The 21443-nt window shown below is 48.1% G+C and overlaps 2 protein-coding genes across 2 annotated transcripts in view; one reads left to right on the top strand and one right to left on the bottom strand.

Annotated features, from left to right (window-relative positions):
• The first annotated feature begins 97 nt into the window (after positions 1–97).
• BUD31 (BUD31 homolog) lies at positions 98–11681 on the top strand. The gene is made up of 5 exons (XM_081088922.1): positions 98–313; positions 2306–2427; positions 9426–9548; positions 9779–9945; positions 11438–11681. Exons 2-5 carry the CDS (start codon positions 2334–2336, stop codon positions 11486–11488), a joined length of 435 nt encoding a protein of 144 aa, XP_080945048.1. The 5' UTR covers positions 98–313; positions 2306–2333; the 3' UTR covers positions 11489–11681.
• LOC308517668 (pentatricopeptide repeat-containing protein 1, mitochondrial-like) overlaps positions 11173–21443 on the bottom strand; it is a 17057-nt gene continuing 6786 nt past the window's right edge. The window contains exons 4-9 of the mRNA XM_081088913.1: positions 20180–20398; positions 18908–19009; positions 15902–16609; positions 14838–14954; positions 13940–14122; positions 11173–12240 (exon numbers count right to left, since the gene is read on the bottom strand). Coding sequence (XP_080945039.1) covers positions 12058–12240; positions 13940–14122; positions 14838–14954; positions 15902–16609; positions 18908–19009; positions 20180–20398 — 1512 coding nt within the window. The 3' untranslated portion in view covers positions 11173–12057. The remainder of the gene's footprint in view (positions 12241–13939; positions 14123–14837; positions 14955–15901; positions 16610–18907; positions 19010–20179; positions 20399–21443) is intronic.

A 21443-nucleotide genomic window follows, 5' to 3' on the forward strand; every position in this document is an offset into this window, starting at 1 on the left:
GCCGGGCAACAGCGCCCCCACTCTCCCCGCCCGGAGAGACGCGTGAGTCGGCTGGCCAACCCTTGGAAAGTGAGAGCAAAAAAGCAGCGGCAGGTCTGTTTTCTTTACAGGCAGGGCTTTGGGCACCTAAGATGACGCAATATTTGCGCGTGGTGGGGCGGGGCTCCGCGAGGACCTCATCCTGAAGCGATAATCTGGGAAGCGGAAGCGGACGGGACAGAAGCGACGCTACTACGCCGCAGGCTGCTGTTACATCCCTCTGTCTTTTGCATCCCTTTGGGAGCCTGAGCTCGGCTACCTGACAGCACTAGAGGTGGGTGTTTTTCTCTGTTTCTCGAGCATCTTGGTAAGGATGGGCCAGGGACTGGAGGTCTGCGCTGGCCTAGAGGGCGTTCCGAGCGGCTGGACTGGGACGGTTTTGGGCCCCTGTAGATGGGAGTGAGCTACAGAGAGGAGGTGGCGCCTCGCTCATTCTGGAGAGGGGATGGGACATTTGGGGGTTCTCTGTTTCCATCCCCCCCCCCACACACACACACACAGTTTTCTCTGCCAAGAACGTGTTTTGGTTTTTGGTGGTTGTTGTTTTTTGTAAAAAAAAAAAAAAAAAAAAATCTGCTTGTTCTTGTAAGCCCGGTTCAGATGCTGTCTTCTCTATGAACCTTCCCTCCTTTCTTCCGAAAGTCTTTCCACTCGCCGCTTCTGCCGAGCGCTACTACTTCTCTTAGACCCCCCGACACCTCTTCTTGATTTAGTTTACCTCCTACCTGTCACCTCCTCTTGACTCCCAGGCTGGGCCAGGGCCCTCGAATTTCCCTGGGTGACTGCGGAGTGGTTGTTTCCGAGTCTTTGTCCTCCCAGCCGTTGGGCGCTGGGGCAGGAACCAGATTCCACCCTTCTTTAGTTTCAGCCGAGGGGAAACAAGTGCAAAGATCACGGATTTGGGAGTCGGGAGCTTCCAATCAGAATCATACGCTGCCAGTTCCAAGCTGTGCGACCTTGACTTCAGTAAACCTTCTGGAGTTTAATTCCTGTTTGCTTGTTGGGCTGTCAGGGACCGGACGGAAGGGAGGGGCTGAATGAATTTGGGAGAGGGGAATCTGCTATGCTTATCCATCTAGTACAGTGGTTCCCAACCTTCCTAATGCCGTGACCCTTTCATACAGTTCCTCATGTTGTGGTGACCCCCAACCCTAAAATTATTTTCGTTGCTACTTCATAACTGTAATTTTGGTACTGTTATGAATCGTAATGTAAATATCTGATATGCAGGATGTATTTTCATTGTTACAAATTGAACATAATTAAAGCATAGTGATTAATCACAAAAACAATGTGTAATTAAATATGTGTTTTCCAATGGTCTTAGGTGACCCCTGTGAAGGGTCGTTCGACCCCCAAAGGGGTCTCGACCCACAGGTTGAGAACCGCTGATCTAGGCTATGCTATGAGGTTTGAAAATATTTCTTTACTGTTTACATTTGGGCCGGACTATTATATGGGCTTTACATGATTTGCCTCTGTGTAGTATGTTTGTTGAGTTTCTAAAGAGATGTTGACAAACCAGCTAACCCACTGCCCTCATTTTACAGATGAGACTGAGTACCAGAGTGGGAATGTGACCTGCCCAAAGTCACAGAGTAATTGATTGACCTAGAAAAGAACCTGAACCTGTAACTGAAGAGAGATCTTTCAGTTACCTCTTTGGAGGTAGCCTTGAGGTATTTTGAGAGAGAGGGAGAGAGAGACACATTGATGTGAGAGACTTACGTTGGCCGGTTGCCTCCTGTATGCCTAGGTATGTGCCCTGGCCTGGAATCAAACCTGAGACCTTCTGGTATGCAGGCTGTGGCTCCAGCCAGCTGAACCACGGAGGCCAGGGCTCTTTTTCCTTTTTAAGCACTTATCCTCTCAGCTCCCTCAATCAGTTACCACACTTTCTGTAATTGCCTTTTTACTTCCTATCTCCTTGCTAGAATGTCACCTTCTCAGGGACAGAGATTGTAATGTCTTATTCTTTGTTCTATGTTCCCAATATCCAGTACAGGGCCAGGCTAATAGTTAGTGTCAGTTAATGATAACAGAAAACACACACACACACACACACACACACACACACACTAAAAGCCAGGCATGTTACATACAATTATAGTTAAGTCTTCATGATGACCCCATAACATAGGTTCTGTTATCTCCATTTTACAGATTAGGTAACAGAGTTAGTGAAGTGAATGTATACAGTGGAGGCTGGTGAAGACCTTTGGTGATCTGAGGATCAGCAACTAATTCATTTAATTTTCCCTTCTAGGTCTTTGCAGATTATCTTTTGGGGGAAAATGCCTAAAGTCAAAAGAAGCCGGAAAGCTCCCCCAGATGGCTGGGAATTGATTGAACCAACACTGGATGAATTAGATCAAAAGATGAGAGAAGGTGAGTCGAGGAGTTCCTGTCTGGGTGGGCTGCATCCAAGAGACAGACTTAGACGTCTCTATGGTCCAGGCATAAATGCAAAAGAGAGGGCACTACTGTGGTCTCCAGACACTGATATGTTTTGTTTGCTTACTAAGTCATAAGAATGCAATAAGTGTCAGAAAGTAAGATAACACTAATGAAAGAGGCCTCAAAAACATTTTTGGGCCAATTTTATTATAAAAGTTTTAGGGAATATAGATCAAATAGTTTATCTATAATTACTATTTTGGTTGGATATATATTGAAAATGATACAAAATATATTTACTTGGAAAATCCTGTTCTTTTCACTTTTTTTCTGAAACATTTTTATTCAGATTTTTCTTATAGGTTTCTGACACTATTTTCCTCAACTTTGTTTCTGCATCATCAACCAGTTTTCCAGAATGCACCATCTTCACTTCCCTCTAAAATGCTGTATGATTCTGTATTTTGTGAATCAGTGTAGTGTGCTGTTTTGGAAATTTTATCTTAAGTCACAAGCATCTGTTGGCTTTATATGATCACAGCCATATAATTTACAACTTAATAAATTGCTTTTTAAAGTGATCTTTTTTTTTTTAAGCTTTAAGTAACTAATCTAACCTTTGTTATTATGAGGTCATACCTTCAGCAATAATTACTAAATCAGTGTTAAATTACTTTGCCTCTTTTTTTCAAAACCTCTATTAAATACCCAGAACTTGCCCTAACCGGTTTGGCTCAGTGGATAGAGCGTAGGTCTGCAGACTGAAAGGTCCCAGGTTCGATTCCGGTCAAGGGCATGTACCTGGGTTGTGGGCACATCCCTAGTGGGAGATGTGCAGGAGGCAGCTGATTGATGTTTCTCTCTCATCAATATTTCTTACTCTCTATCCCTCTCCCTTCCTCTCTATAAAAAAACAATAAAATATATTTTTTAAAAAAATACCCAGAACTTAGCCGAAGCCGGTTTGGCTCAGTGGATAGAGCGTCGGCCTGCGGACTGAAAGGTCCCGGGTTCGATTCCGGTCAAGGGCATGTACCTAGGTTGCGGGCACATCCCCAGTGGGGGGTGTGCAGGAGGCGGCTGATCGATGTTTCTCTCTCATTGATGTTTCTAACTCTCTATCTCTCTCCCTTCCTCTCTGTAAAAAATCAATAAAATATATTTAAAAATATATATATATATATTATTAAAAAAAAAATACCCAGAACTTAAAGTAATCAGGATCATTTGGGGCTGAGCAATTTCTTCCCCAAATAGATCTTTATTCAAAATAAAGGAACTTGGAGAGTGCTATAAGATATGAAATTTAACGAGTCCTTGAAAAAAATCTTCCATTTTTAAGGGATAACTTTTGGGGGGAGAGTATTTAGAAGTATATGATTTTCTTTACCTCCAAAAGAAGTATTCTTTGTCCCATTTTTATTTAACCATGTTGCCCTTCAGCATTTCTTTGCTTTCCCACTTTACTTTTACTTCCACTATAAAGAAAGCAGAGTGGATGCCAGGTGGTACCAGACTTGGCTTCAGTGTTGGGTACCATAGGGAGGAAGCTCTGGGGATATGGCAGACCGGGGAGGGGCAGAGGCTGCTACTTACCTCGAGCCCATTTTACCATTTCGAATACAGGCTGAGCATTTCCAACCCCTCAAGAGAAGCCAGAAATCCAGCTATTTTATTTGAACTCTCCTAATTTAAAATTCAAACATAAAGAAGTATTTTTTGGGAGGAGCCAAACAAAGCCTGCCAGCTTCCATTTTGTAACCTCCAGTGCAAGTTTTGCCTGTGGAATCTGTGGCAGTGTTTCTAGGCCACGTGTGGCCTTTGGCAAAGAGGCACAAAGCCAGTGGCATTACCAGCCCTGTTCTCTTGATCTGAGGGCCATTAACAGAACCACTCACTTACTGGAGCAGTTGGCACTGTTACTTAGGAAGGAAAGTTTCTGTTTTCTCTTTGTTTGTCCCCAGTATTTCCTAGCTCAGTACAACTTCTCAGCTCTTCATATGTCTCTTAGCTCATTCATTACTCAAGTTTGTGTATAGCCACTGTTGCCCTGTAAGTCCCCCACAAAAAAGGGACTAAGGGGCAGAGGTGGTGGAAATTATGTGTGGCGGAGGGTTTTATGGGGATTTGACAAAGACATTTTCTCTATGAACTGTAACTGAGACTTGTAAATAACTTTGTTTTTATAAGGACTTTAAACTAGTTGCAAATCGAGCATAACACTTGCATACTAAACATTTAATTAGACTTTTAAATAATAGTACTATAAAAGAAGTGTTGCCAGGTTTTGAAGTTAATGGGCAGTTTTTGACATTAGCAAAGACGTAAAAATGTAAGTCTAGACTATGGCACGATGTCCCCTACCTCTGGCTTCTCATATTCTCATAGTGACGAGACTCCACGTCACCCACTGAAAGCTGCCTTCCCCTTTGTGTGTGAACCTGTACAAAACGATATCCAAGAATGATCACATCTTGCCCTGACCAGTGGCTCAGTCCACTGGAGCGTCGTCCAGTACACCAAAAGGTTGTGGGTTTGATTCCCAGTCTGGGCACACACATAGGTTACAGATTCATGATCACTGGTCAGGGTTTATATGGGAGACAACTGATCAATGTTTCTTTCTCCTTTCTCTTTATTAAAAAGAAGAAAAAATTTAAAAAGGGAAAAAAGAATATTCACATGATCTTGTGAAAATGGGCCCAAAAAGGGATTTTTAAAATGCAGGTGATGCTATGATTAAAGATTGAGAGAAGATTCAAAAACATAGGAAGGTTTCACTTCCAGGATGGCGTCATGCTCCCACCTTTCCCCAATGTTCTCATCCAGCCAACTCTACCCAGGTGACCAAATGTCTTCTCCAGTCTTGATGCCACACTAGACTATACCAATTACCTATTGGATGGGCCCCATTTAGATATTTTAAAACATCTCAAACTTAACAGGTCCAGAACTAAATCCTCATTAACCCACCTCAAAGCTGCTTCCCTTCTCAGGCCACACACTGTGGAGCTTTCCTTGATTCCCCTTTTATTCCTATCTAAGCATCAAAGACATCCAGATTCCTACAAAGGGTGGCAGAACAGAGAGGGAAAACTGTTACAGATAAACAATACTTGAGACAGATCGACCAAATACAACATCTGGATGTTGTTTAGATCTTAATTCAGACACATAGTTGTCAACAGATATTTTTGAAGCAATCAATGAAAATTGAACATGGACTTAATATGGGATGATAAACAGGAATAATGGTTGATTTTGTTGGGATATTGGCATTACAGATATTTTTTAAAGTCTAGTATGTAGAGATACATATTTTTTTAACTTTTAAAAATATTTTTTTATTGATTTTAGAGAGAGAGGAAGTGAGAGGGATAGAGAGAAACATCAATGATGAGAGAGAATCATTGACCCGCTGACTCCTGCATACCCCCTCCTGGGGATTGAGCCCGCAACCTGGACATGTGCCCTGACTTGGAATTGAACCAGTGAACATTTTGTTCATAGGTCGACGTTCAACTGCTGAGCCCAGTCCCCTCAGCCCTGACAGGGTGGCAGGTATGCAGCTGCCTCCAGAGTCCCCCAGTCCCCTCAGCCCCGCAGCCACCCAGGTCCGGCCCGAGGCACAGACAAACCTCAGATGGCGTCTGCCCAGCCACTCAGGGCCGCCCAAGGCTCAGGTAACCAGGGCCAGCCAAGGCTTGCGCTGCTGGCAGTGGCAGCAGCAGAGGTGTGATGGGGGCGTCGCCTTCCCCTGATTGCCAGGTCGCCTCCCGCCCCTAAGGGCTCCTGGACTGTGAGAGGGGGCAGGCCAGTGAGGGACCCCCCCCTCCACTGCATGAATTTTCATGCACCATGCCTTTAGTCTATAATAATAAAAGCATAATATGCTAATTAGACCTGACATCCTTCCAGATGTCCTTCTGGATGAAGCCGGGGCTGCAGCCGTGGGATCTAGGCAGCCGCCGTGCCTGTGAGGGAGGGATCCCAGCAGCCACCGCAGCTGCTAAGTCCTACTCTTGCATGAATTTCATGCATCAGGCCTCTAGTTTATCTTATAACTGGAAGTTTGTACACTTTTACCATCTTCACCCATTTTGCCCACCTTCCAGCCCACCCACATCCCTTGTTGTTGTTGGTTTTTTTTAATACATTTTTATTGATTTCAGAGAGGAAGGGAGAAGGAGAGAGAGATAGAAACATCAATGATGAGAATCCTTGATCGGCTGTCTCCTGCACACCCCCCTACTGGGATCGACCATGACCTCCTGGTTCAAAGGTCAACACTCAACCACTGAGCCATGCCAGCCGGACCCCTGGTTTCGTAAGGTCCCTGTTTAGATATCTCCTTTGTGCTTTTTTTGATCATCTGTATAAAATGGCAGTCCCTCCTTTCCCCACTTGCCCTCTGTTACAACTTAACTACTAGGTGTTATCTGCTTTCCTTCCCTGGAACACAGTGCCAGGGCTTCTCTGTCTTCCCTACTGCTGTATCTTGGGCACCCAGAGCAGGGCTTTCTCCCCATGAGGCACACAGTGTGCTTTTGCTGTGTCCTAGCACCTACATCTTGATTCAATCACAGAAACCATTTGTTGAGCTGAATTATAAATCTTAGGTTTTAAAAATGGCCTCAGCCCTAACTGGTTTGGCTCAGTAGATAGAGCGTCGGCCTGTGGACTGAAGGATCCCAGGTTCGATTCCGGTCAAGGGCATGTACCTTGGATGTGGGCATATCCCCAGTAGGAGGTGTGCAGGAGGCAGCTGATCGGTGTGTCTCTCTCATTGATGTTTCTAACTCTCTATACCTCTCCCTTCCTCTCTGTAAAAAATCAATAAAAAAATATATATATTTTTAAAATGGCCTCAAAGTTGGAGAAATGGAGGTATGGTTTGTTGTTTTGTGTTTTGTTTTTTTTACCATATCTCACCTTTCTCCTCTGCTCTAAAAACCTAGAGGAGGTGGTAGATAAAGATCAACTTGTAACTAAGAGAGTTGTCTGTGGCAGGTGCGAGCTGCTACCCGATCCTATATATATAGATGAAGCAGTTATTTCCTGCAGGCCTGCCATACTATGAACTTTCAGATTAGTCCAATTTTATTTTTCTTTTATCCCTAAAGGATTTTGGTTGGCAGTGAAATTAGAGGTACTTTAAAGATGATTAGGATGCCAGTCTGTGGGCCCAGAATTATATTGAGAAATTATTAGACTGTAGAAATAGGTTTGGAAGGATAAAGACCAGGGTATTCACAGAGGGTATGTTTGAATTGTTTTGCAATTTATGTAATTAAAAAGGCATTTTAAATTTAAAATAATTATGCCCACAATTATGCTCAGTGGTTGAGCGTCAACCTATGAACTAGAAGATGATGGTTCAATTCCTGGTCAGGGCACATGTCTGGGTTGCAGGCTCCATCCCCAGTGTGGGGTGTGCAGGAAGCAGCCAATCAATGATTCTCTCTCATCATTGGTCTTTCTTTCTCTCTCTCTCTCTCTCTCTCTCTCTCTCTCTCTCTCTCTCTCTCCCTGGAATCAATAAAGATATATTTTTAAAAATAGTTTAAATCATGTGGCTTATTCTTTTTGCTATATTTTTTAAAAATAGCTGTATTAAGATATAAATCATATAATGTAAAATTTGCCCTTTCAGAGTGTTCAAATAAAGGGTGTTTTTAGTATAGTCACAGAGTTGGGCAACCCATCACCACCATCAGTTTCACATTTCATCACCCCGAAAAAATGCATACCCTTTAGTAGTCACCCCCCCCCCCCCGCCCCCTGGCCATCTCCCAGTTCTAGGCTATCAGTAATCCACTTGCTGTCTCTAAAGACATAGAATCATATGGTAGGTTGGCTTTGGGGACTAGTTTCTTTCATTTAGTGTAATTTGAAAGGTTCACCCAAAAAATTTAAAAAATAAAGATTCATCTATGTTGTAGCATGTCTCAGTACTTCATTCCTTTTTATGACTGAACTAGTGGCCCAGTGCACGGATTCTTGCACATTGAAAGGAAATTATTAGAAGAAATATTTTAATATCACTATTCGCCCTTTATAATAGAAGTGTCAGAGATGAAAGACTATTACTAAAATGTATATGAAAATAATATATAAATTGATTAATAAATAAACAGTAACATGACATAATAAAGACATGATATAAAAACAACATTGATAAAAACAATGACTGATAAATTGATTAAACTTATTCTAATATCTCCCTGTATACCACATTAAGAGTAAAAACACTTTCAGAGTGCTTGACTAATTTCCCTTGTGATGAAATATTTACAACTTCAACTTTATCATCACATGCTCTTCGAACTTGAAAAAAAGCAACATATAACTCACCATGTCCCAAAACGGGTTCAGGTAGGAATATTCCTACTCTGTCTAGATTGGGGCCAGTGAGAGCTTTATATGTATCGCGCATGCGTGAGTCAACGTTTATTTTTAAATTGCCAGTGCACATCATATGTACCAGTCAGTCGGATGGTCATATGGTCGGTCACTTAGTCTTTTATATATATATATTATATCTCATTGTATTGTTTACCTTTTATCTGTTTATTAGTTGATGGACACTGGAACTGTTTCTACTTTGTGGCTATTGTGAATAATGCTTCTGTGAACATTCACATACAAGTTTTTGTTTGCATGTGTGTTTCTGATTCTCTTGGGTATATACTCAGGAGTAGAATTGCTAAGTCATATGGTAACTCTGTTTATCTTCCTGAGGAACTGCCAGATTGTTTTCCACACAGACTGCGCTAGTTTACATTCCTATCAGCTGCAAGTGAGGATTCCGATTTCTCCACATCCTATTTGTCTTTTTTAATTGTGTCTCATTTTTTATTGTAACCACCCTAAGTGGGTATAAAGTAGGATTTATTCTTTATTCCTCCTTATTTAAAAACACACACCACTATATCCTGTGCAGAGTAACCCTGCCTGCCAAAATAAATCAAACACCTTTTTCTCCCCAGCTGAAACAGAACCTCATGAGGGAAAGAGGAAAGTGGAATCTCTGTGGCCGATCTTCAGGATCCACCACCAGAAAACCCGCTATATTTTTGACCTCTTCTATAAGCGGAAAGCCATAAGCAGAGGTAATTGGCTAGATTCTCTCTTAGCCTTTCCAACTTGAGTAGCTTTGAGATTTATTTAAGTAATGGCTCTATTATAGCAACCTCAGCAAGTTTCATGATTTTTCTTACCACTAAAAAGGGGGTGGGGGGCAATGTTGGATATTCTATTCAATGAAGAGTAGTGATGGGCCAGGGGTGGGGCAAGCTTTGTTTTACCATGATCTGATGCCCTTTTCCCATCTTTTTGACAGAACTATATGAATATTGTATTAAAGAAGGCTATGCAGACAAAAACCTGATTGCAAAATGGAAAAAGCAGGGTTATGAGAACTTATGCTGCCTGCGGTGCATTCAGACACGAGACACCAATTTTGGGACGAATTGCATTTGCCGGGTTCCCAAAAGCAAGCTGGAAGTGGTAATGTCTCTATCCCCTATCATGACTGACTTTTGAATTTGATGTCACTGTCACTTCAGAATTCTGTCCTAGTTGACACCAAGGGAGTTTATACTTGCGGGGGCTGGAAATAATTTGGCTGCTGGATGTCCTGCTGGCCATTCCCTCCCCCCCCCATCCCAGAAGCGAGTCCCTCTGTTCAGGAAGCCATGCTAGGCAGTTTGGCAGTAATTGTATTTGCTTTGTCTGGGGGCCAGCCTTAACTCCATCTTTGAGCAAGTTATTGAATTCCATGCCTCACTTACAAAATGGGAGTAATAACATCTACCTCTAAGGTGGTTGGGAGGACTGAGTCAGGGAAGGGTGAGGCAGTCAATAGTACTCACTCTTCAGCAGTGCTTTTTTCCAGGCCTCGGCACTTTAATTACACTATTTTTTCTGTCAGAACTTTTGAGTTACAAACCTCGGAAATGGTGCTGGGTATGCAGTAACTGAGCTGAGAGCACAAGCCCCTCTGAAATGGGGCTACAGGAGGCAGAGAAGTTACTGGGATGTTGGTCATTAGTGGCCTTTGAGTGTAGCCCCTTGGCTGACAGTTGTGGGTCCAGTTGGGAGCTGAAGCCAGATTTTTCACCTTCTGGTTCGGCCTTTCAGTCACCACAGGGACCCTTTACTCTGCAGACCAGTTAGTTTGTGGTTTCAGCTCTGGGCCAGGGCTTTAGCTCAGTAGGCAGCTGTCTCCCTGAATCATCTGGAAAGTTAAAGACACAGCATTCTGAGCAGTGGAAAGTGAACGAGGGCTGCCTCCCCAAGGGAAGGTTCTGGGTGTTAGTTTTCTGGGGGCAGAGTGGCAGGAGCTCCTCTGAGACCACCAGGATTCCATGGCAGCGTCTGGTGGGAGGTACTCCCCCAGCCTTATGGCCAGAACGGAGCCTGCTTTGGACTTAGTTTGGTTTCACCATCAGATCTTACTTGCTTAGGTAAGGGTCTTACTCCAAAACAGAGAAAAATAAATATAAACCACTGCTTTGAGGTCTTCTGTCTACTAGACAGGCCCCTGGCCTGGGAGAAAAGACTTCTGCTACTGTACAGATTCAAGTGCATACCATTCTCTCCCCATGGCCTACTGGAAGGTTCCCCAGCCGAAGATCTGAGACCCCTGAACAGTAGGAATTCCCCCCACCCCCTCAGCTCATAGCAGGGTATATCATGCTCACTTTACAGAATAACAAGAGTCACACAGATTTTCCCCCCTTTTGGGAGAAATGTGTTTAGTTTAATTGGCTTAAATTAAAAGTACAATGAGTTGTAACTTTAGTGTCAACAGCAGCTGTTTCCATTTTCACATGGGAACTCAATTTTTGCCATCCAGAACTGTCATAGAGGAGTGCCCTATAGGGAGTGACTCCCATTGTCAATTTTCTCAGTGGGAGGATTACTACGTGTGTGTGGGGGTGGGAGGATGGGGGAGGAATATGCTTGGGTGCGGTGTCTCAACTATCTTCTGTTGCAGGGCCGGATCATTGAGTGCACACACTGCGGCTGCCGGGGCTGCTCTGGCTGAGGCCCTTGGGCCCTGACCCCTTTCCACCCAGGACTTTGGACTTCTCAGGTTTCTGCCTGTCATGCCATCCCCTTTCCTGATAGCTCTTCTGGCAGAGCAGTGCCACAGGACCGAGTTGGAGCATGGTCTCTATGTGTGAAGGCTTTGGTGTTCATCAGCTGTGATTTGTAGAAATAAAACTTTTAAACCTTTAGGCCCTGCGATAGTTCTTTACAGAGCCCAGTGGGAGAGCACCAGGCCATTGGGACTCAATCCTGACTCCACCTGCCATGTGACCAGGATCAAGTTCCCTGGGGATGACAACCTCTCAGGTGAAGATGGCCTGAGATGATGTGCCAAAGTGGCCCAAGCTGTGCTGGGATCTGCTGTGAACTAGTCAGGCACCTGGGCCCAGCATTTGTCTTTATACAAAATGCAGCAATTCTTACTCTGGCCAGACCTTGTCCTCATGCTTGAGGCTACACCAGCATGTTCATGTGTCTTTAATATGAAAGGGACTCCTGAAGTTCCCACAAAGCACTGTGAAGGCTGTGCACTTTGTTGGATGGAGATCCTCCTGGGCCTCCTCATCACCTGCCCCCACGGCCTCTGTCCACATCAGCTGCAGAGACAGTGTCTTGGTCCCCCGTGGGCTTGGTTCGGAACTGCTGCCATGGGTGGGGAGTTTCCTCTGCTGGCATCATTTTCAGCCACTGCTTATAATAAGCTCGAAAGCCATCGATCTTCTCCAAGTAGGTGTTTTTCCCTTTGTACTGTAATTGAAAAGCATGGAATTCAAGGATTCAGAGGCGCCACAATTAGAATCACTGTATGCTGCCTACAGCTAATCTCAAACCACAGCAGCTGGCTCAGGCCTCAGGGAAGCCGTGGAAAGGAGAGGGCACAAAAGCTGTTGATAATACCTGAGTATACTCTTGAAAAGCAAAGTTGCTATACCATAAGGCTGACCCAGATTCCCATCTGCTAACAGCCCTTCCTAAATATGTGTTGTTCTCCTATACCCAAGGATGTTACTCCAGCCCCTAGCTAGAATCGCTAGGTCCCATCAACTCTACCTCCACAGTCTGCTGAGTGCTTCTACCTCTGCACAGCCACTGTCTCCCTGGTGACTGTCATCTCAGCACTGCTGCAGTGGCCTCTACAGAGAGGTGGGAAGAAAAGGAGGAAACGAGATGCACCAGGCAGATACCAAAAGAAAGCTGGTGGAGGAATAGACAAAAAACAAAAGTACCAGAGATAAACTTACCACATGATGATAAAAGGGTTGATTCAAAAGATTTAACAATTCTAAACTTGTATGTATCTAATGTAGCCTCAAAGTACATAAAGCAAAACCTTCACAATCACAAACAGAAATAAGTCCACTCTCATAAGGGAATATGAATATATGATTTCAATACAATAAGCTTTAAGTACTTAGGTAGTCTGGGGACTGCTGACAACCTGAGAAGAACCTTAGTGGGCCCTACACCACAGGGTGAAGAGACAACCTACTAACTAGATATCTGCAACATGCAACCAACAAAACTAGTATCCAGAATATATAAAGAACTCAGAAATCGATAAGACTAAACCAACTGCTCAAAGGCACACAGCTATGTCCTCTGCCTGACATACTCTTCCCTACTATCACTAATTCTTCCTGTGCCTTCAGTGGCATTCAAGCATCACACCTGCACAGCTGTCCCTGACCCCATGCCTCCATGGTGGAGCTTGGTGTGTCCTTGCCAACTTTTCTCCCTACCCATTGGGATGGTGCTTCTCAGGCTAAATCCGTGGCACACGGTCTGACTCAGTAGGCCTAAAATCTGAACCCTCAGATTCTGATATCCTCAGAACAGCAGACAGAAATGGCCGTTACAGAACAGATTCTATCACTGCCCTACTGCTGCCCCCTTTCACTTGACAACAGTCCGTATTGGGTACAGGCAGAGGGCAGGTACCAGGGATCCAGGTGAGCAAGGCAGAGACAGTCTCCACCTCTAGGGTCTTAGAATTTCATGAAGGGGAGAGTCACACATATAAGCTGTGAAACATGGTGAAAAGAAATAATGCTTTATGTAATGGGAAGGGAGGCAGTCAGCTGAGTATCCTCTAAGAGCTGAGATCTTTCTACAAAATGAGATGGAGCCAGTTATGTGAAAAAGCAGAGGGAGTCTATTTAAGGCAGAGAGAATGCAAAAAGCCTGAGGCAGGAAAAAGGCTGGTGTTATCTAGAAAAGACAGAAGTACAATTGGACTGACAGAGTGAACAAAGGGAAGAGTGGCCTGAGATGAAAGCCATGTGGAGGAGGGACTTGCAAGCTGTGGTCTAAGGAGTTTGGGATTTTTCCTAAGGGTAGCCACTGACAACTTAAAGCAAGGGAATACGAATCCCAGAAGGCCAGAACCAGGGGTGGGAGTGACACTGGCTAAGGTGACAACGGGCACATTAGAGCTTGGGGCACATACCCGGTCAAAGGTGGGTGGGTACTGGGCTGCAAACTCCAGTTGGCGGATGATGACTTCATTCACCGGAACTCTGTTCTGCCTCATGTCCTTCAGGATGTTGATGAGATAGGTGTAGTCCAGCTTCTTGAGGGCCGCATTGATGAGGGTGCTGTAGATGTGGGTGTTGGGGGTCATCTGGGATTTCTGGAACATCACAGACATACAATCAGTGAGATGACGGTGATTGTTGGAGGAAAGGCTGCTGCAGCATGTCCAGCTTGGTGAACTACCCTGCCAGTCAAGTCTGCTCTGCAGACTAGTGACCTGGGACAAGAAGGGCAGGCCCTCCAAAAGGAAAGCACAGATGCCCCACTCTGAGGCTCCATCCCACACGGCTCAGTACCTTACCCTCAGTCCTGAAGAATGTGGAGAGAGAGTACTGCTCTCAGAGATCAACGGACTCAGGCAGGAGACCACCTCCTCAGTTCTTGGCTGTTTACTGTACCCCTTGAGCCCCAACCCAAGAATTCTGCTACATCCCTGCTCTCTATTCTCCAAAGTGTTGGGGCCAAGATCTGTCCCCACCCCTCAATCTCACCCCACTGCCACTGCTTTCAAGATTGTAACATCCCTGCTCTCAATGCCCATTCCTGCAGCAGCTCACCAGGGTCTACTTTCTCCCAAATTGGGCCAATGATCATTCTACCCTTGAAGCTAGAATGACCCCACTCTCCCTCCCCCACCCCCACAATTTATTCTACCCAACCAGCTCCCCATAATTCAGCTTTCTATAAGTACACCTTGCAGAGGCCTGGGAGGTTTGGGAGGACGCCCACTTCCTGCCACCCAGATTTCTTCCTGAGCACCCCCAGAGTGCTCCTCAGCACCATGGGTCCTGCTCAGGCCTGGGCTCACTCACCTTCATGTCTGCCAGCAGCTGCAGACCATCCTGTGGTCTACGGCATCCAATGGCCAAATTGCAGAATGTCTGTAAGTTGGGGACAATTCCCCTCTTTGCCAGGACTGGCAGCAGCGCCTATGGGAATAGACATGGCATCACCATAAGCTGTACCCCACCAGCCCTGGCAAAAGCTTTGTCTGTCAAAGCCCTTGGCTAGATGCTGGAGACCCAAGGGGTAGAGCTTTGCTTCAAGGCCTCAGGCTCCCTCTGCTGGCCACACTGGGCACTGGCCTCAGCCTATTATTCAAGGACCCAGGGTCTGGTCCAGCCACCTCCCCAGAATTCAGCTGTTCCACAAGTACACCTTGCATTCTAGATTGCCTGTCTCCAATATGCTGTCCCTTCTCCCTGAATGCCCTTCATACTCCTGTCCCTCACTACTTCTCTGTTGGCCATCCATCCCTGCACTTGGACTTTCAATGTCCATGGAGTACCAGAGGCCTTAGGGGCTCATGGTCCGGTGTTCCAGGGTGGGACACGCCGACAACAGTGTGGTAAGTGCTGGCTGAGCTGGAGAAGGTTCCACAGAGGGGCTCTATCCTATCTAGCTTATCTAGAGAAAGGTGCACTCTGCACTGTGAGCCTCAAGGCAGAGGCTGTCTTTGTCATCTTTGATGTTCACAAGTGCCCAGGTTAATACTCTGGCAAAAAAAAAGGCATCACATAGAAACGTCATATGAATGGAGGGCCCCAGTGTCCTCATCAGTGAAGTGGGTGTCAGTAAACAAATGGAGCTCTTAGAACAGCCTCTAGCGCAGAGTAAGTGTGAAGTCAGTGAGGTGGGGTGGCTGAAGGGTGGGATACTCAGGAGCCACCAGCCACCAATCTGTGAGCTCCCTGAAGAGGGCTGGGAAGGTAGCTCGCTCGATTCCCAGCTTTTCACCCGAGCCCAGGCCCAGAACAGGGGCTCTGGAACTGGATGACACACCTGGCAGGGAAGACAGTCCCACAGTCGGAAGGTCAGAGGAGGGAGGGGGAAGGAGGGCTCCAGAGCAGAGTCCTGCGCCTGCCTCCACACTCACCTTTGCCCCCTCCAGATCACCCAGCTTGCTCTTCTTCCTCATCAGAGTGTTGAAGAATGTCACATCGGCCTCCACCTGGTATGTGTCCAGGACAGTCAGCAGTGAGGACTCGGCAGGGCTCCCAGGATCTACCACCTCAGCCAGAAGCGTGAGGGTCTTGATGTCAGGCCGGAGTCCGTGCTCTGCCATCTTGCCCAGGAAGCCCTCCAGGCCCCCCATCAAAGCCAGCCTGTCTGCTGACGTGGTCACGGTCCCAAAGGAGACCACAGCCGGGGGGACTGGCCCCAGAGTCAGGAGGTTAGTCTCCAGCTCCCGGGGAGGCGGCTCTGAGGCCACAGAGGCAAGGGCCACAGTGTGATCAGGATCCACTTTGGTTTCCATCTCAGGCTGGGCCTTGCTGAGGACTCTGGCCTCCTGAGGCTCTGAAGGCCTTTCAAGTGTCTGAGAAGGTTCCAGAAACAACTGTCTCTCCAGGGTCTCCACGTGCAGCCTGGCTGACATGCTGTCAACCGTCCCAGCCTGGGCTTTCCTCCTTGCCTGCCGCCCACCTGCCCGGGGCTGGAGCAGCACCATCTCTTCCCTGGGTCTCAGGAGCAGCGCTGAGGCTACTTCTGGGTCCCCCAGGCCGCAGTCCCGAGCTGCCCCCAGCAGCAGGTTGTAGCCATGCCGGTTTGGCTGGAGCCCCAGACTCAGCATTTGCCTCCACACCTGCCAGGGAGAAACAAGCCTCAGCTCCATGCTCCCTCTCTGGAGGGAGAAGGCACTGAGCCAGCAATCAGCTGGCAAACACAACGGGTGCAGGAAGGACTAAGCATGATTCCACTCCAGGCTCTGGGCAAGAACCTGGGAATTCTACGGGGAAACTTCAGGGGATTATCACTCCCTTCCTCTTTAGCTCACCCCAAACTGTTCTGTTTCATCCTTCTGCCCTCTCTCAGGGCCCCTGTACCAGGGAACAGACTTCTCCCTAGGCCTCTGCCCACTTCTGTACTCCCTTGGGGGTGGACGGCCAGAGAAGCTAGGTTATGGAAGAGTCTAGGCCAGCCGTGGGCAAACTACGGCCCGCGGGCCAGATCCGGCCCGTTTGAAATGAATAAAACTCAAAAAAAAAAAGACCGTACCTTTTATGTAATGATGTTTACTTTGAATTTATATTAGTTCACACAAACACTCCATCCATGCTTTTGTTCCGGCCCTCCGGTCCAGTTTAAGAACCCATTGTGGCCCTCGAGTCAAAAAGTTTGCCCACCCCTGGTCTAGGCCAACTTAAGGATTGGATTCAGCTGCACTCCCTGAGTGCCTACTGTGTGCCCTGCCCCAGGCAGTTTTCTCACACTTGAGAGCGTAAGCCAGGTGTGGGTGGTGGGGGACTTAGCCAGGTTGTGGGCCTAGGCAGCCCCATTTCCTCATGAAATGAGATCATTTTCATCCCCACAGCACAGTGTCTAGTATGCTGTGTGTTCTCCAAAAAGCTGTGATGTCTGGGTGACTGACACCAAGAGGGCACCACATGGGCTCAAGGTATCACTTGCTCCTCTTTTTTTTTTTTTTTTTTTAAATATATTTTATTGATTTTTTACAGAGAGGAAGGGAGAGAGATAGAGAGTTAGAAACATCGATGAGAGAGAAACATCGATCAGCTGCCTCCTGCACATCTCCCACTAGGGATGTGCCCGCAACCAAGGTACATGCCCTTGACCGGAATTGAACCTGGAACCTTTCAGTCCGCAGGCTGACGCTCTATCCACTGAGCCAAAACAAGTTTCGGCACTTGCTCCTCTTTTTATGCTCCGGTGAAAGCCACACTCAGTGGGCCTAGAGCTCTGACTTCTGTCCTCATCAGGGACCCCTGTGCAGGTGAGGCAGGGGCTGGTCAGGCCCAGATGGGCACATCTAGCAAGAAGGCTGCTATCCACCAGTCAGGGTCTTGAGGAGGGCAAGGGTCTTGGCAGGCACCTCCTCAGGGAATGCTGACAGAGTGAGTTTCAGCAGGGACACAGACCCTATCCCATGGTTGCAGAATTCTGACTCTAGAGTCAGATGAACCTCAGTTCCAATCCCAGCTCACTGCTTAGTGGCTGTGGGACCTAAGACAAGTTACATAAGGAGCCTCAGTTTCCTTATCTATAAACCGAGGCTACTGGTGCCTAGCTCAAGCAGTTTAATAAATACAAGACACTGTGCAGAGCTGTTAGCACTACAGACTGCTTCTAACTAGAACAGATCTAGGCCAAGGAGAGGGAAGACCTAGGCCTTGGCTGGTTTTCACTATAAAGCTTGCTGATGGCCAGAGGATGGCCGGTGGCCACTCCTTCCAGCGAGTCTGCATCGGGGGGGAACGGGCAAGCATCTGGTCCAAGGCTGTCTCAGATCACTAGTCCCAGGTAAGGTTAATGCTGCTGGTCTGAGGGCTACCCTTGAAGGAGGAGGGCTCTAGGTGAGCTGCCAGTCCTTCTCTACCTGGAGGAGCTAGCACAGCTGTGGTACCACTGCTAATGCTGCCTACCCAGTTGATGAGAGGAGTTCTTCCTGGGATTAGAGCAGCATGTCTCAACATTGATGTCTGTGAGCCTCTCCCAGAACTTCATGCAACTCCTGGGGTTCCCCTGCAGAGAGGCCGAGGGGGTGGCTGTGAGATATGGTTGAGCAAGTACCCCAGGTACATGTGCTGCACGGACCATAAGCTTGGTAGATGCAGGCCGGCTGCACAGAAGGCTGCCGAGCAGAGTAGGAGACCAGGAGCTGGCTGTGCCCTCACTCTCCGCAGCCATGCCACCACCGCCTCCTAGGGCCTCCTCTCCCTGCCAGCTGTAAAATGGGGTGGGGCAGGTGAGCACTGTGCTCTGGGAAGACCAAAATATGGCAAATATAAAAACACCCAGCCCCGGGCAGTAGCAGGAGCTCAAGAAAGGCACAAAGGATCATCGTTTGCACCGGACGCAAGGGCACGGGGGGGGGGGGGGGGGGGGCAGGAAAGGCAGGAAGGCAGAGTCAGGAGGGACAGACCTGCAAGGCGTATCGGAAGCCTGTCTTCTTGTCCTGGATGCAGCCCACGAGCAAGTAGCTGAAGGTCTCCTCTGTGACCGCATGTCCTTTATGAACAATTTCCTAGGGGAGGGAATGAGGAGCTCCTGTTGGGAACCTGTGGCAGAGCCCAGACCCGCCCACTGGGTCTGGCTCAGGACAGACATTCCTGGGGCAGGGCCAAGTCTGCACATTGTGAAGAGGCTCAGAACCAGCTCCTGAGCTGTCCAACTGCTGCCTGCACTTCTCCTCCTCTGTCCCAGCTGCTCCTATCACTTCTGTGCACCCCTCTGCAAAGACCACCCCAGTGGCCACTTTTAGCCCCTGTACTGGAAACTGAATTGCAAACTCCATAATTCTGCCTCTCCAGCAGGGCAGGCTCACTCCAGGTAACCGACCCAGGGACTGACCAAAGGCTGCTCGGTACCACACGGTGCCCGGACAGTCCACCAGGCCCCCTTACCTAGAATGGGCCGGTGGGACCTTGCTATGTGTGGTGAGGAAAAGCAGTCAGGTCACTCTGGGTAGAAGGTAAGGGCAGAGTGAGAAACGCCTGAGGGAAGAGTGTGAGGACAAGGCTGCCAAGGGCACGCTGAGCCCTGACACTGCCCCAGTCCTCCTGAGGTTTGATTGTGGGGACCTAGAGCCTTCTCTGCTTCCCACCAGGCTGTTTCCGTGTTAACTCACATCTGTCCCACTTCCTGGCAAGCTGGGCAAGCACACCTATCACCCGCTCATGGTATTCCATACTCAAGCCCTGCATTGGTCTCCTCTGTAAAGCGGAAACTGAAAACCCTCTTATGGGGCTGCTGAGGAAGATAAGAAGCTACACGTCAAAGCTCTAATGCAGACAAGCCCATGTTCAGCACTCCCACGCCTCCACTCACCCATTTCCCTCGAAGCCTCACGGCGCCCTGGTACTAGGGCTTGGGCTCCCACTACTCCTTCTATGCAGGAGGCCCTCCCCGGTGAGCAGGCTCATCTTTAGTGCTATGAGGCCACCCTCCCTGTGGCACCACCAAGTCCGACACAGCTGTGCACAGACCCCCCTGTCCTCATGGGGTTAGGGGCCTGTCTGACCAAGGCCTCTGAGGTCAGGGTCTCGTCAGATTTATCTGTGGACCCCAGAGCCCAGCACGGGGCCTGTCTCATTGGTCTCTGAACCTTCCTGTGAGGGACACAGATGGCCACAGCCTCACACCCGCTACATGGGACAGGTCCCAGGTGGGAGGCAGGGAGGAAGGGCATCCCCACCTTGAACACATCGAGGCACATCCTAAGGTCTGCACACTTGGCTGCCACCTTCAGCAAGGCGTGATACGTTTTCAAGTTGAGCTGGAAGTTTCTGGCCTGGAGCTGCTGCCGTAGCTTTAGGGCACTCTGCAGAGCGGAGTCCTTCCAGGGGGACTCGGCGCAGACATTGAACAGGGCTGTATAGGTGGCGTCGGAGGGCTCTAGGTCCCGCTTTTTCATCTGTGGAGATGGGGAGAAACTTAGAGGCAGCTCTAGGGTCAGCTGGACACACAGGTGACAGGCCCCCAAAGGACACCAGAGGGGACTCCATCCCTGCATCAAACAGGCCTGGGAGCGGGGCCTGCACGAAGGCAGAGCTGAGCGACACAAAGGGCTCGGCTTTCCAAACCCAACTCAGCCACAGCGACTCTGAAAACTGACCCCGCATCCCAGTTACACCAAACGAGAAACGGTCCTCCCCAGGGCGCTCACCAGCTCACCCTGGGCCTGAGGTGCTTTAAGCAGGGTCTTCCTGATGCTCTCACCCTCTGGCCAACCAGGTCACCCTGACTGTTAAGGGGCCTGGGGTGGATCTGCTCTGGGAAAGGGTGGGAGGTAGCAATCAAAGCCCCACTGCAATGCTGACTAACTGAACAGTGGTGGGCACGTTAGCGCCTCACTGAAAAACACAGGAATGACACTGTCACCTTGAAAGGTGTTGCAAGGGTTGGGTAGAAGAGTGACCCCCAGACCAGTAGCGGCCAGGAGCACGTTACAACACAAACTCCCTGCGGAGTCACAAACCCCAGGCTGGGCCAACACTGTGCTCATGAAGCCCTCCAGTGACTGAGCTGGTAAAGTCGAGCGCTCACTGTTCCCAGATGAGGGCCACCTGCCAAGGACAGGCAAGGCGCCGCTGCGGAGGGGTGTGAAGAGCCCTACCCCAGGGGTAACCTTGGGCAAAGTACTCCATCTCTCCAGGCCTCGGCTTCCTCATCGGAAAAGTGGAGACGGTGATCCCGACTCGAGGATGACAGCAAATGATTTGTACTCACACTGTCGACAGATGTGTACTAAGAACTCACTGCAAGTCAGGCACTGGCTACCAGTGGTTACCAGGGCAGATACAGCCTGTCTCACTGAGCCTACACTCCAGAGGGTGAGGCACACACCAGACAAGTAAGCAGCCAACAGCTGTAGTGAGTGCTGTGAAGGACGCCCACAGAACAGGCTGGAAAGGGAAAAATAGTACTTCGCGGTGGGGAAACCTGGCAAATACCACGTC

The sequence above is a fragment of the Myotis nattereri genome, assembly GCF_964212035.1.
Source record: "Myotis nattereri genome assembly, chromosome: 4".
In the NCBI taxonomy this organism is placed as follows: Eukaryota; Metazoa; Chordata; class Mammalia; order Chiroptera; family Vespertilionidae; genus Myotis; species Myotis nattereri.